Source organism: Poecilia reticulata, chromosome 7 (assembly GCF_904066995.2).
Source record: "Poecilia reticulata chromosome 7, P_reticulata-male-v2, whole genome shotgun sequence".
Taxonomy (NCBI): Eukaryota; Metazoa; Chordata; class Actinopteri; order Cyprinodontiformes; family Poeciliidae; genus Poecilia; species Poecilia reticulata.
This window is the reverse complement of record NC_088836.1, coordinates 15,405,944-15,421,104: the sequence shown is the minus strand read 5'-3', so window position 1 is coordinate 15,421,104 and position 15,161 is coordinate 15,405,944. Positions and strand designations below refer to the sequence as shown.

Sequence of the window (15,161 nt, the reverse complement as noted above, 5' to 3'; positions counted from 1 at the left end):
ACGACCTTCCCTCCATCCGACCACACTTCTCTAGTCTGAATAACATCCCAATGTCAGTGCTGTAGATCCTGGTGGTGTGTATTAGTGAGTCGATGTCTCGCTCGCTCTTGGCGTACAGCTTAATGTCATCCATGTAGAGGAGGGTTAGGGTAACATTAATGGTGGCCCCATTCTTGAGTCGGTATCCGTAGCCAGTCTTGTTGGTGATTTGGCTGAGGAGGTTCAGATGCAGAACAGCAGTGGACACTTGTGCAAGTGGTTTGCAGTTTACATTATATATAAATAAAAAAATAAAATAAAATAAAACAAAACAAAACTGCAACTGCAAACCAATTGTGCAAGTGGTTTGCAGTATATATTTAAAAAATAAAATAAATAAATAAAAAACTGCCCTGAGACAGACTGGCGACCTGTTCAGGGTGTACCCCGCCTCTCGCCAGGAACGAGAGGCGGTTGCTGGAGATAGGCACCAGAAACCCTCCCAACCCCACTAAGGGACAACGGTGTAAAGAAAATGGATGGATGGATGGAATAAATAAAAAACTGCCCTGCGACAGACTGGCGACCTGTCCAGGGTGTATCCCGCCTCTCGCCCAGAACGTTAGCTGGAGATAGGCACCAGCAACCCTTCCCAACCCCACTAAGGGACGAGGGTGTAAGAAAATGGATGGATGGATAAAAAACTGCAACTGCAAACCAATTGTGCAGTTTGCAGTATATATATATTTAAAAAAAAAAAACAAAAAAAAACCTGCAACTGCAAACCACTTGCACAAGTGTTAATCAAATGGGGCAGAAATCAAAAACTCTGGAAAGAATCATAATTCTTTCAATAAACATCAATAAACATGATTGAGTGATTTTACCTGAACAGTGCTTGGTAAGTTTTTTCCACAACAATTGACAAAAACATTAAAGGCTCTCAAGTAAAAGGCGTGGCAGTTTTAGCTAATGTTGGACCCATGAGCCAATGCTAACATTAGCATATTAGCCTGCAAAGACTTTTATGCGTCATCTTTTCAAAGAAAAAATAACCTGTAACCATATATGTGAGTAGTAAAGGCATACATGGCACATGAAAATATACTGAAGACGAATAACTCACCTTTAAAGAAGCTCCGTTTCTTCCAATGGAAGCTTCCCACACTTTACTGCGCATGCTGAGCTGAAGCATTCACTCCAGTGACAAAAATAGCCAAATCCAGTTTACTCAAAATAACGTAGTCTTGTACTTTTCTCAGGCCAAACATGTACATTGCTCACTTTACTTGAGTTGAATAAACAATTTAGTGAGACTTGAGTAAAGCATACAAACCTAATTTAAGAATAGGTAAGAATAGGTATTGCCTTTTAGAGTGTTCTAGGCAAGGGCGTAGGAACGAGTCTGTCATTGGGAGCGACGCATATCGGAAACCTGACAGATCAGTAAATATTTTGAGCAGAAATGTCAAACAATTATGCCATCATCACATCAGTAATGCGTTACTCTAATCTGACCCTTGTTTCAGTAACAAGTATTCTAACACGTTACTATTTACAATCCAATAATCAGGATTCCAGGATGAACACTCACTTTAGCATTTGCCTCACAACTAGCAAGCTACATACTCTGGTAGCACAGACAGGCTACCAGATTCTGATATATCTTATTGGTCAAAAGACATTTGATTATTGGTCAAAATGCACTGATATAAATTGACTTGCAGTTGAACTGGTTCTACTTCTTTCTAAAACCAAAGTAAAAAACAAATAATAAAATAGGACTAGGCAGTTTTAAACTCAATACAGCAGTTTGACCAACAAAAATAATATCTAAAAAACAAGTTTTGTTCTTCTTGAACAACTCTCTACATCAGTGCAACAGTTTGATCTACAAAATAAAGAAAAATGATACTTTTCACGTCTGACACCTTAGCTCCTCACTGTTAACTCTGTCTCACTTTCTAGCACTGCATTCAGTAACTTACCAAACATGAGCCATAAAAAACACTGAAGCAAAAAGCCTAAATGTTTTTATTCTCCTGTCATTTTTAGCCGCAAACATTTAATTAAAACTATCTACAGATATGTGTTTCTGTCTGTGCCTCCCTCTGACTCTCTGCAACCTGGTGTTCCTGCATGGATTCATGGATTTACAACAGACACTACAGTAATTTACAGGATCAGAATGTGAACTAAATATAAAAAGTATATTTTTATCATACAGAATGAGAATTTAAACGACTTCATTTTCAGATGTATACATTATTATACATCTCAACTCTATTTACTTTGTAGCAAAAATTTTCACTAATTTATTTTTAAACCTCTCCTCAAGCACTTTTCCTTATTGTCTCATGTAATTAATATAATTTTTTATATAATTAATACAATTTTTTTATATAATTTTTATATCTTCACACTCTGAAATTCCACCTGGCTCTCCTATGCCTGATCTGCTCCTCTCATATTAAAATAATTTAGCTTATTTAAAAATTAAAAACAGTTCATACATATTTCAATAAACTAAATGAAGACCTCACCAGAGCTTCTTCACCTTTCTTCAACATCATTCTAGCACTGCTGTTCTCCTAAATATCCATATAATATAATAAATATAATATAACATAATATAATATATAAATACACGTTAAGTGGTCGAGTATGATCAAGTGTTGCTCACTTTAAATAATAAAAAGGCTAATTTTGCTGCTTTTTCAGTCTCATTCTAAATCAGTGTTTCTCAACCTTTTTTGGGCCAGCACCCCCCCAGCCTTTATCCAGGTCCCTCACCGCCCCCCACCAAAGAATTTGCAGGCTACTTTGCACTGACTATTATTTTATCATTAATATTACTTACTATCACTATTGTAGATGTTTTGATTTTTATGCTTGTTTCTGTATTTATCATCAAAAAATAATTTCCCAGAGAACAAAAAAGCCATGGGAAGAGAAATTATTTTCACAGGTGTCTATGAAAAATGCAACAAACATTCAACTTAAAATTTGTAGGCTTTGCATCAGCCAATCAGAGTGGAAACAATATTCTTATTTTGTGCCATTTTCTAGTTGTTAAATATTCCACAAAATGACCAGATAAAAGATGTTCAACATGCCAGTTTAAACTGAACTATTTGCAAAATGACTGAGCTCTGCAACATTAAAACATGGATAGAACTGTAACTACATTAATCATAGCTCTTCTTCTCTTCAGTGTTTCTGTGAGTTTCTGGTGGTGCAGCTCTGTGCTGCCTTCAGGAGAATGGGACATCAGAGTATCATCCATAAAACTTCACCCACATGGCATTTATTGTGCAAACCAGAGCTTTCAGTGGAAAAACAAAAGTTCCAGATCCTTTTAATGCCACACAAATATGAGACAGAAACATGGATTATATCTTTATATAGACCTATTGATTTATAAGATTAATAGTTTTACTGGACAGAAATTACAAAGAACAAATCTGGTTCTTAATCAAATCCTAATGAGTCAAATTGAAAGTGTCATGGAGTCATCAACCTCATGACATTAACACTGACATGAAAAATAATATTGTAGAAATAAATATATCAAATCTAATTAAAAACATAAATAAGTGATCAGTTATTTACCATTATGGTCTGTAAGACATATTTATTCTCAGTATTAGACGTGATCGCAACAAACCCATGGCATTTCAACAATATTATTTTACCTTTTATCTGGATATAGTGTCTGTTTATTCTTGCCATACAGTCTCTGTATTAATTATTGCTCGAACGGTCTTGCCATACCAGTTTATTCCTCTGTATTTACTTTAATTTCTTAGTTTATTCTTGCATTTTGTTCTTCATTCATTTCCATTTAGTTTTCTTTGATTATTATTATCCTCTCTTGGTTTATTGCTATGTTCACTTTAGTTTCTTTCCTGTTGCTAGATTTATTTGATCATTTATCCATTATAAGACGAATAATATGAGACGAATAATCTTCACTCATCACCTGCTGCGCCGCCTAATCGTCATGTGTTTCACATCATGTGTTGATTTTTTTCACTGTTCAGCTCGGATTCTCTGTTTTTATGCCATAATTCACATCTAGTTCGTCGCTCCGTTTTATGTCCCGCTTCTCCTGTTTCAGAGTTTTGCGCAATGTGCGCGTCTTTTTTTAAGCCCCATAAGGTGCAGGGCGGTCGGAAAGCGTATCGATGGGGAAAAGGCAGACTGACATAAACATTTTAAAACAATGGAAACAATTTCTGCATTCTGATTATTGAAATTTAAAAGTGTTGTGTTGTTCCATCACTCCCGTTTCATACCGGACCACTTACAGCACCGGTGTTAACGCTATAAAATGAACGCTCTCTATCGTGGTATCACCCATGGAGGGATTTCTTTATTTCTTTATTTAAATGGGTTCATTTTTCAGAGGGATACACAGTGAGGGTATCGCGATTTTAGCTACCAGTAGCAGGAGAACAGAGCTGCGCCAAGAAGAAAGCGCTCTGCTAATGCGCTTTTGTGGGCCTTCAAAATAAAAGCATGCGAGTGGAAGATTTTAAAATTCTTCCCATGCCTATGTCTGTAACAATGTTTCTACGGCAACACCGATAGGTTGAAATTGTTTTATGGAGTTAGAAATAATAAGTCTGATGGTAGTTTAAATTCACAGTGAACGGTTGCAGCAGAGCGAGTCTAAAGGGAAAAGCATCATAAGATTATGTTGCAAAGTCTCAATTCCGAGACTCGATAATGCGATAAAACTCAAAATATGAGAGAACGTTGTGTTGCAAAACACTTTTCATACATAAAAAAGGGTTTTTATCTGAGTGATTACTTAATTTTTCATATTCCTCAAAATGAAACCATTTATTTGCATAAAATTCTTGGCTGTAACGACTGATGTTTAGTTTTCTTTCAGTGCTTAAACTTTTAAACATTTAAAGGACAAAGCTTTGACTTTGTCCTGCTTTGACTTCTGGGATTCTCTTCTTTTTTTTATGAAGCTACGATATTTGTGACATGCGACTGCACGGCAGCCATGTTGCTTCATCTCCCTCTCATTCTGAAGGAATCCTAAGCCGTTCAAAGGCCAGGAGTGATCCTCTCTGAATCTGAAGTTCAACGGATTCAGCAGCAAACCTCGAGATGTTAATGTCTCAATAGTTGTTGCCCCCATTTCAAATAATCTGCGTGTGAAGCAGTCGGGAATTAAAAATTTTGGTTTCCGCAGTCAGACTGAGATACGAAAGTGACGTTTTATCTCCGTTTGAGACAGGTTGGATTTTCAGGACAGATCCTAGGTGTTTTTAGTGACATTCAATACACCTGTAAGGCACTCCGGATGGAAAAGTGCATATCCAGGCACATTTAAAGGATCTGACTTTGTCAGTTAATCTGGATTGAAGTCCGCTTATTCTTAAAGTAACAAACAGAAAATTACTACTCTCAGAATTGCGGTCATGATCAATTGTTCTGTTTCCTAACTTGAAGTTTTCACTCGGATGATGGAGAAGTACAAGAAGCCCGGTCCTCCCCCTCCCCGCTGTCACAGCTGCCTAACCAATAGATATGTCAGAGGATATGAGAAAACCCCCATCCATTATTTCCCTTTTATTAAAATGTCCCACTATGTCTTCCTATCACTTCCAATAACACATGGGAATATTGAAACATTATACGATTTTTTGCATGCGTGACAGCTTTCAATAAATCCAATGATTCGTTTCTTTTTTTCTCTCTCCTCTCTCTCTCCCTCTTTTTAGAAATAAAATGATCTGAATGAATTACCTCAGCATTTAAAAGCAGCCGTCGGTTTTCAACACACGTAAAAACGTTCAGGCGATTGAAGTTCTCGGGAGAAAATCTGAGATTTACACCCTGAAAGGATTGTGTCTCTGAATCCTGCAGCTGCTTTTATTCCAGGCAGGCAGAGCAGGTCAGAGACTGAAATACCTCCACTGTGCTCTATAATAAGGAATGTCCCCACTTCATGGGATTGTGAATTTCTGTCTCAACATAATGAACTCCCTGACAGGGGAAGTAAAACAAGGCTGTATCCTGTCACTGCTACTGAAAAAAGAACAACAAAAAAAAGAAGCACACCTCAGAGTTGTGGTGCTGATTGCGGGGGATGGCTGCCAGAAACCCATTTACTGGTGTTCAATCAATGCAGCAGCTCAGCCTCTGCACCACATACATGCAGGCACACATACGGGGGAAGTTAGCCTCTGAGATCCCTTCTTGCGGCGGTCAGATCTTACCTCGTCTCCGACACACGGAAGATGAATGAGCCAGAATCCGACACGCTTCCTCCCCGAGGGCTCGGCGGATCCCAGCTCAATTGGACGGCGTAGTGGAGCAGCAATGGTCTAAACACCATTTCTCAGTCGAGTTCGGTCGTTCATTTGTTTGGTTATGTATGACTCGAGAGCTACAGGCTGAGCCGTCCTGTTCCAGAAGGGATTTAATGGTCCCAGTTTCTCTTTGGAGAATCAATAGAGCTGACAAACTGATTGGATGACAAATGAGTTTTTAGCTCAGAGAGATGTTGGTTGATGTGACGGAAGGAGGAGAGACACGCTGCTTTCATTCATGCATCGGATATATATAAAAAAAAGTCCACAAGCAATTTTTGCTTTCTTTTTGGATTTTAAAGTTTTATGTTTTGAACTATAGTGACGTTATGGCAAACGCTCACCGTTTTACTCCATACGTGTTTGATTGCAAGGCAAAGTTTTAATGTCTCTCTGTGGTAAATCACTTTCTTTCCCACAAATACATCAAATAATTAGACACTGATGCAGATTTCTTTAAAAAGAACTGAATATTTATAGAGGTACCCTAAATTTGTAGCACATTTATTATCAAAACAAGACTCGCATCTCATTTTACCAACAAAATGGCTGCTCATCATGGAGGGTCATTAACTTGTTTGACTAAGAAGCTCTAATATTGAAAGGCCAACATAAGTGATTGAAATTTGTTGTAATTTGCTTGTGCCACTACTTAGTTTAATTAGCAATAAACTCAGCGGTAAAGTTACTTTTGTTCTAGGATCACACAGGAGGATGATAAGCAATTAAATTCAACAACTCCAGTTTATTTTTCTTTCCCTACAAAAGAATAATAATTCAGATAACACCAATTACCTTCATGAAGTTTAATAAAACTTAAATTGTCCACCCTTAGAAAAAACAAAATATTCAGAAAAATAAGGGTAGGTTTCTTAAGTTATAGCTTAAGGAAGCTCATTTCAACAACCGCTTCTTTTCCAAGAGAAAAAAATTACGTTTCCCAGTTAGTCAGTCAATATACAGTTCAGTAAGTCAATTCAGTCAATGTGCACATAGTCAGTTTTTTGAGAAAAAATGTTCCTGAACAAATAGTTTGTGGAATTAAAAAACTAATTCGAGGTTGTCTGTTGTCCAAGCAAAATATCCAGCTCCAGCCGCACAGTCCCTCCTCTTTCCAGGCTTCAGTCCGAGTCACAAAGATGGCGGCGGGGCCCTCCTGCTTCTGGAACGCCACGGGCTCGTTCAGATGTCGGCCATTAAAAAAACCCAACCTGCATGCAAAGTGTTAACCGATCATGGAGGTATATGGAAATCAGCGAGATTCTTTCAATTACTTCTCATTAAAAAACAAATTAGCGTTTCAAATAAACCAAAAAAAAAAAAAAAAAAAAACGCTCAGTAATAAAGACCTTACTTAATAACATCACTTCACCATAAAACAGTCTCATTTCACAGAACTATGCTACTTACAGAGTGACACAATATACTCCGGTTGGTTTTTTTTCTTGTTCAGAAAAACTGAGCAACATTAGCTCCGGCTAGGTAGCCATTCTGCATAAATAAGCAGCTGAAAATAAAACGACAGACTCACCGGAGAAATCCTGGAACAGAATGTACATCATCCAGTTCAAAATTACAAATTTCATTCGTATAACAGGAGCAGTAGTGACTAGTGACTTCTCTACTTCTGCTGAAACGTGCTTAGTCTGTATAGTCTGCCATTTCTCTTTCTTCCCCTTATGCCTTACTCTTCTTCTTTACCGACACAGGAGAAATTTGGGTCTAGTGCTCTCTACAGGACATCCTAAGAACTAATAAGACAACACATTAAACATACAGACATACCAGCTTAGTTTATGGGGGTTACACCTGCTTTAAATGTAAGTACTTCTAAGGACATATGCATTCTTTTAAATACCGCATTTTCCGCACTATAAGGTGCACCGGATTATAAGGCGCACCTTCAATGAATGGCCTATTTTAAAACTTTTGTCATATATGATGGGGTGCCCAAATGTTTCCAGAATGAAGCTGCTGCACGCGCAGTTTTCGTAGTACACGATTCTGCCTCTAGGTATTTGTTCAACCACGCCTTCTCAATCAGTGTGCCAAGCGGCGTTGATGTGGAAGGTTTCGTCTACCTGCAGTGAATTTTCTTGGAAGAGCTGTTTTGTCAAGCCGTCGTTTTTCTTCCTGGAGAAGTTCTATGAGCAGCGCGCGGCTTAAGTTTTGCTTCCTGCTCGGGAAAAAAGCATCGGAAACCATTCAAATGTTGAAGACCGTTTACAAGGATGACGCTATGTGTCAAGCTCAAGTTCACTCGTGGTTCACCCGCTTTAAAAATGGTGAAATGTCAATTGATGATCAACCGCTTTTTTTCCCCGAGCAGGAAGCAAAACTTCACAGCCGCGCTGTGAAGCCGAAAAGATGTTTTCAGACTTTTTACATTTTTTTATAAGGTTTTATGAAAGTTTTATTTTAAATATATATATAAAATTTTTTATTTTTGCGTTTTGCTTAAGTGCTTTAGACATTGTAAACTGAGATCAACCAAAACATTTTAAAAACATCTTACTATGTTTTGATTAATTTGGTACAGTGAACCACAGAGATTCACTGTGCTGAGCCAAAGTTTTTCAAGTTGTGCTTTTGCCATTTCACTTTTTGGGGATATTTATATGAAAATTTCCTATCCAATTCCAAGATTGAACAGTAGGGTCCAGTCTATACATGTAGGCCAAAAACCCAAAAGAAAAGCCAATATTTTTTTTCATTTTCTTTTGTTTGACATAAAGATGTTATAATATTGCAACACTTTGTCTCACAAGGCTTGAATTTATTGCACAGAAACAGGACCCAGAAGAAACCACCATCTCTTTGTTTTCTCTGACCATATTGAGTCAGATTTCTGAGTTTCTGACTCCTTCTGCGAAACTCTGTTTGCATTATGAAGGTTTTTTTTCCCGATGAAAGGAAGATCAACCAAGATTAAATCTGTTCTTTTTTTTAAATCTCCATGTGACTGACTGTCCTTCAAAATGTTTGCTTTTAACAGAGACATTGAAAAGTGCAGCAGAACGCAAACATCCCCCTCATAGCTGCAGCCATTTAGAAAATGTTTCTTTCCAGTATTTTTCTCCAGAGCACATTTGGAGTGTGTTGCTTCACAGATGTTCACTTCAAAGTAAGATGCATGAAATGCTTCCAGCGCTGCTCAAAAAATAGATGTTAAACTTCCTGGAGTGCTTCATCTTTATTATATGGCTTTTCACAAAAACCAGGAAACGCCAGCAGCGTTTCCTCTCCCCGTCTCTCAAAATGTTGCCCTGTTATGTCACACCGTTCAGAGACAGAGCAGGCACTCAGGTCCTTGTTTACATAAACGCAGGACAGCCATGTTAATGCGAAAGTGAATTTTTTTGAATTTCTTTTTACTTACTGTGTCCGTAACATCCGAGAGCATCACCAACCCCTGTGACGATTTACTCTGTTACCAAAAAAGAAAAGAAAATAAAGAAGATCCCGCCAGTTAAATTTAGAGGACACTTCTTGACTTTTTGCTTACTCTTTGATGCTGGCGAAGACCTGAAGGGTAAAATGAACACGAGGCTTTCATTTGTCAGGTGGCCAGAGGAGCACAGCTCTGGATGAATGTTAATGTTTCCCCACGTCTGTGGAATGTGCGAATGGGAACTTGTTTGCAAGAATGTCAGAATTATGAACTTCATATGGCGACAAGAAACTTCAAACGTTAATGTTTGAGAAAGCAACACAGTCATTGGAAACGAGTCAATATGTACTTAGCACGGGTCAAAATGAAGAATTCACTTGAAATGACTTTTTTTTACTTTTACTAGATATTTTTGTTCAAATTAGGGCATCTAATAACAGAAAAATATAACTCTGATCTGTATTTATTCTACCTCAGAGCCACCATTATTAGACATTATTGTGCTTTTTCTTGTCAGTTGAGTATCGTTCTCTAAAACATGGGTAAATAAAATTTTTATTCCTTCCTTTTAGCTTGTTTTGGGGTTAATTTGCGTCTGATACGACTGGTTAAGCTTTTGTCTTTACTTGGAAGCTCAAGCCTTTGTAGATGTGATCATCAAAGCTAAATATAGACTAAAAACAACTGTAAACATCGTGAGGTTGCTTGATACTGCCCCCATCTGGACAACTCTACATCGCACTCAAACAGGTAAAACTGCCAGAGCCCTCCCTCAGTCTGCATTTGAATATACAGAGTCCACTAATGCAAGTTGAGTTGATTAAAATATTCATTTGTTTCTACCTCCATCAAAAATTTAAATGTCTGAAAAAGGCTGAAAAGGTTTTACGTTCTCTCTCTGCTACTGTAGTATTGTCTTGTGGTAACTTGGGGCGATGATGTTGATGGCGGTAGGAGTTCACCCTGCAACCAGTGGGTCGCAGGTTTGATTCCCACTCCATCCATCTCTGTCGTCGTGTGAATGTGTGCATGAATTTAGTAATAAATGGCGCTGTAATGTAGAAATTAGTACATGAATGCTGTCTTCCTGAGTCCGTCAGCCAGACTGACATGTTGTTGCTTCACACAGCGCAGATCAGCTTTTACTCTTTCACGACTGGAGAGCAGACATTAAAAGCACATCTAAGTAAATGTTGGAAATATTTTTGTGGATATTTACTTTTCTAATATCTATTATGGGCATAAAATTAGATCAAATGAAATGAAAACAGGGTCCCACATAATAATTAAGTAATACTGCACAACCTTTTTGGTGTCTTTCTTGTTTTAGACTAAATCAGAGCTGCTGGAGTTCGCCCCCCATGTGGTGCTTTCCCTTTGCTGATGTAGAACAGGTGTGGGTGGTATCACAGCTTAGGCACTAGCTCTCTCTTTCACACACACACACACACACACACACACACACACACACACACACACACACACACACACACACACACACACACACACACACACACACACACACACACACACACACACACACACTCTCTACCTACAGAAAGGGTTCATGTGGCTGTAATTACACTTCTTCCACAGCTATAGGAAGCAGGGTGGCTGCGGGTGGGAATGAAGGAGAGCAGCGCAGCAGGCAGCGAGGAGCAGTACGCTGAAGGAAGCTCAGAGTCAACCAGCCAAGGGCCACCACCAGGCCTAATTACAGAGCCAACATTAATAATAATAAATCAGTGCTCCGTTGGTCCGAAATACGCACCGCTCTCCGCCATGTCAGTCTCAGTCTGAGTCAGATTTCCCATAATGCTCGCTGTGAAGCCGATGGATAGCCTGTGGCAAGGATCACATACAGCTTCTCAGGCTGCATGTGTATTTTTATGTGACCTTTGTGGGCGTTTGTCTATATGAAACTTCCACATGTGACAAAACTGAAGCATCTGTGTCTATTTGATTCACGGTCGTGAGACGCTGCTGCTTGGATTTTTCTCTTTGAGGTAGATAAATGTACCAGTCATTGCATTTTAAATTGCTCAAAAAGTGATTTTACTTTGATTTAAAATACTCCAATTGTGTTATGTAATTGAAAAACAGAGTGATAAATCTGAAGGATTTACAGCTATTAAGATTTCTCAGAATATTGAAATATTGATTCAGCTGCGGCTCTCGACTGCATGTTCCTCTCTAGGTTCTCTGTGGGGTTCATTTTTATTTACTAGTCGAGTAACTCATTGAACCAGCTTTTGGTTCGCTTGTGCCCAGACATGCTGGAAAATGAATTTTCGTAATGTTTGTTAGTAGAGGGAAGCAGGAAGTGCTTTAAAATCTCCTGATCGCTGAATAAAAAAACAACAACAACCCCAAAACAAACAACTTTCTATTTTTCTTTTCACAGATAAGAATCCTCTCATGTTGTCCACTATTGAGGAAGACTTAAACACACATATTATGAAAGTTCTGGCTCATGTTCTGGATGTTTCTGTGTGGAGGATCTGGAAGCTTCTGCTCCAGCCAATCAGGTTTGGAGAATCTGTCAAACTCCAGAAAGCGCTTTGCCTCACAACTGGTTCAAGGCTGCAGTCACTCCTCTGACCTGTCCTCTTTTTCACAGAAGTTCTTCCTTTCAATGAGTTACAACTCTCTGTGAGCAACCAGCTTCATTTGCATTGATATTTTGAGGCTCATCGTTCTTGTGGAGGATGCCAAAGGCTGCTGGTGCAAAGTCATGATGTGACGTTTCTGTCACTTCTCATATATCTCACATTATAGTCTATTGATATGAATCAGCATCGTTTTTCAAACCTCCGTTTTATCCTCTGCTGATACCTGTATGATTGATGTTAGAGGGAAGAACTTATTCAGTGTGATGCTCCAAAGGTGTTCTCTCTGTCAGTCATCCGCAACTTTTTAATCGAAGCATTTCTCGCTTTATGCGCATTAGCACATTTGCCTCTGGTAGTTTCAATTTGAATTACTCTGGTGGCGGGTGGAAATCTTTCTCGCCCCTTCAGGTTACTTATAGTGGCGAGATAAAGGAGAGCTGAGCGTGGAGCTGCAGCGGTCTGAGGAGCTGTCCAGATGCTGAAACAGCACCACGCAACCTCTCACTTCATTTTGGGAGCTGGTTGTTGATGGACCGGTTATCTTCGGAGCGATTTTCAGATTTAAAAAAAAAATGTTTTTTAGGGGAGGTATTAACTCGCTGAAGGTGGGTTTATTCTCAGGAAAAATCTAAAAGCGGATTGAAAAATATTCATCTGTTCTGAACTGCAAGGAGATTCAGACAATCCTTTTTTTTTTTTTTAAAGAAAAATTGATTTTCTCTTAGAGGCTCATCCAACTTAATTTAGAGCAAAATTACGATCAGTTCACCATAAATCAGTGTCAGCCACAGCTCTGCATGTAGGCTACAGCTAGAGAATGCAGGCAGGAGGGGTGGAGTTCACTGCGTTTACTTTTCAAAGCGCCTCGGTCTCAGGCAGAAGGAGCTCATTCTGCAGAGTTTGAACTGATGGGTCCTGGCATTTGAACCCCACGTTGCTTTTAAGCCAGTCGCCTCGCAGCCGCTCCCACCGCCGCCTTAATTAAACTTTCCATGCTGTTGCCCGTCCGGCGGACCGCATCCAGGAGGTTTGTCTGGACCGCGCTCGCTCCTGCTCTCTCGGCTGCCGCGCTGCGGTTCTCCGCCCTCGGCTGTCCGGCTCCAGCGGAACTCACTCACACGGCCACAGGAGCTGGCCCGGGTCTCCAGCACGCATGGAGGGGGACGTAATGGACAAGGTGGAGGCCACGGCGACGGTCTGTGACTTCGACCCCATGAGTGGGAGCATCCCTGCCACCAAAGTGGAGATCACAGTGTCCTGCAGGTGAGCTCCGGTGGTGCTGTTCGTGCTCGTGCGCTTGGAAAGCCGCCGCGCGTTATGGTTACAATACACTGGACCGAATCCCTACATGGTGTAATAAACAGTTTATTGTTGGAACTACTGCGTGTTTCACAGTTTAATTAAAAAAAGAGCAACAGAAAGGAATTTAACACAAAACCATTTAGGATTACAACGACGTCGGAAAAGAACGCCATAATGCGCATACAGAAAAGTAACATTAGCACTAATTAATGGCGCTTAAATCGGATTTGGATTTGATTTAGTGAAACCATGCAAATCCTTACCACTAAACTTTTATTCAATGTTTTTGTAGTTTATCTAAAAAAAAAACAAACATTCGGATGATACCCCGGGTCTCTGTTTCATCCACCGTTAGTTTAATTACGTTACCTTGTGCGTTGCTGCGACGCGCGTTCCAAGCGCGCAAAAACCAGCCATTCTTGAGCTTAATGAGCAGACCCGAGAGGTTTCCCCCTCTGAGACAATGCCAAAGCAGATCGCTACAAAGACGTCAAAGATGCGTCAGCCATTTTACCCTCATAAAATGAGAAAGAAAGAAAAAAGATTCATTTGAGCAGTCGTGGAAGAAAAAGAACCTCCCCTGCCTCCCCGCTAAGTGTCACTTGGGTAGGGTGGGGCTGCAGGTGGAGAGGTTTGACTCGACATGTGCAAAAGTGAACTAATGTCTTACAAGGAATAATAAAACTATTTGGCTCTGCAATGTTTCTACAGTTGTGCGTCATTTAGCTCTGATCCACAATCTTCCGCTCTCTGAATCGCCTTACAGTGTTAATGCTATGTAAATGAAGGAGGAACAGCCACAGGCGAGGGATTCATCTACCAAACACAAAGCATGAATTATTTGACTCTCTCTCTGTTTGTATATTATTCACTCAGGCAAAGAAAAGATTGCTTTGTTCAAATCAGGTGTGTAAAAAAAACAATCTTTAAATCTGTAAAGCCGGTTAGGAATTCATTATATATTTTTACCTGATTATAAAATGTATTCCTGTAAAAAGTTTCAGGTGCCTGGAGGACTAATAACCTAGATATCTGGAATTTGATTTGTCTCTTCCCTGTACCAACCCAAAACTAATCTCTCAGTGGTAGCAGGTTTATTTTGGCTAGAAGAATAAACATTAATGCTGAATGGAAATCTTTGTAGAAATGTGTGAAGAGATCTAAACATGAGGGTGATGGCAAGGAGGCCTTTCAAAGACTGGAGCTCCTCCCCAAACATAAATTGTCCAACTATTTCAATGGAAACAAGCAAAGGCTTTTATTAGTGATTAGAAGAAGGGGATGACTGCAGTAATGTCAAGAAAGGTGCCTTCACTGATGACCGAGAAAGGTAAAATAAATGTTAAGAGAACATTTTTAGATCTCAATATAACAATGAGTTGTTACTGACATTAATTCCACCTGATTTTGATCTTTCTAAGAGACTCCTGTTAGAAGCATTATACAACCAAAGCATTGTGCAGCTCCTGAAGCTCCTGGTTTTTGGTGTGTCATAAGGCTTTAGATGGCCGTGTTTCTCCCCCGCCGACTATAAACCAGGAG

General features: G+C 39.4%; 1 protein-coding gene and 1 long non-coding RNA gene across 3 annotated transcripts in view; one reads left to right on the top strand and one right to left on the bottom strand.

The window, feature by feature from the left end:
• Positions 1-4,451: 4,451 nt before the first annotated feature.
• Positions 4,452-8,386, bottom strand: LOC145552235 (uncharacterized). The gene is made up of 2 exons (XR_014088203.1): positions 7,846-8,386; positions 4,452-7,525 (listed from the first exon to the last, which is right to left on the bottom strand). It is a non-coding gene; the product is annotated as an uncharacterized LOC145552235 (long non-coding RNA).
• Positions 8,387-12,364: 3,978 nt separating this feature from the next.
• Positions 12,365-15,161, top strand: part of cpne5a (copine Va) — a 90,957-nt gene continuing 88,160 nt past the window's right edge. For both annotated transcript variants that reach the window (XM_008413526.3, XM_008413525.3), the window contains exon 1: positions 12,365-13,580. In XM_008413526.3, coding sequence (XP_008411748.1) covers positions 13,471-13,580 — 110 coding nt within the window. In that variant the 5' untranslated portion in view covers positions 12,365-13,470. The remainder of the gene's footprint in view (positions 13,581-15,161) is intronic.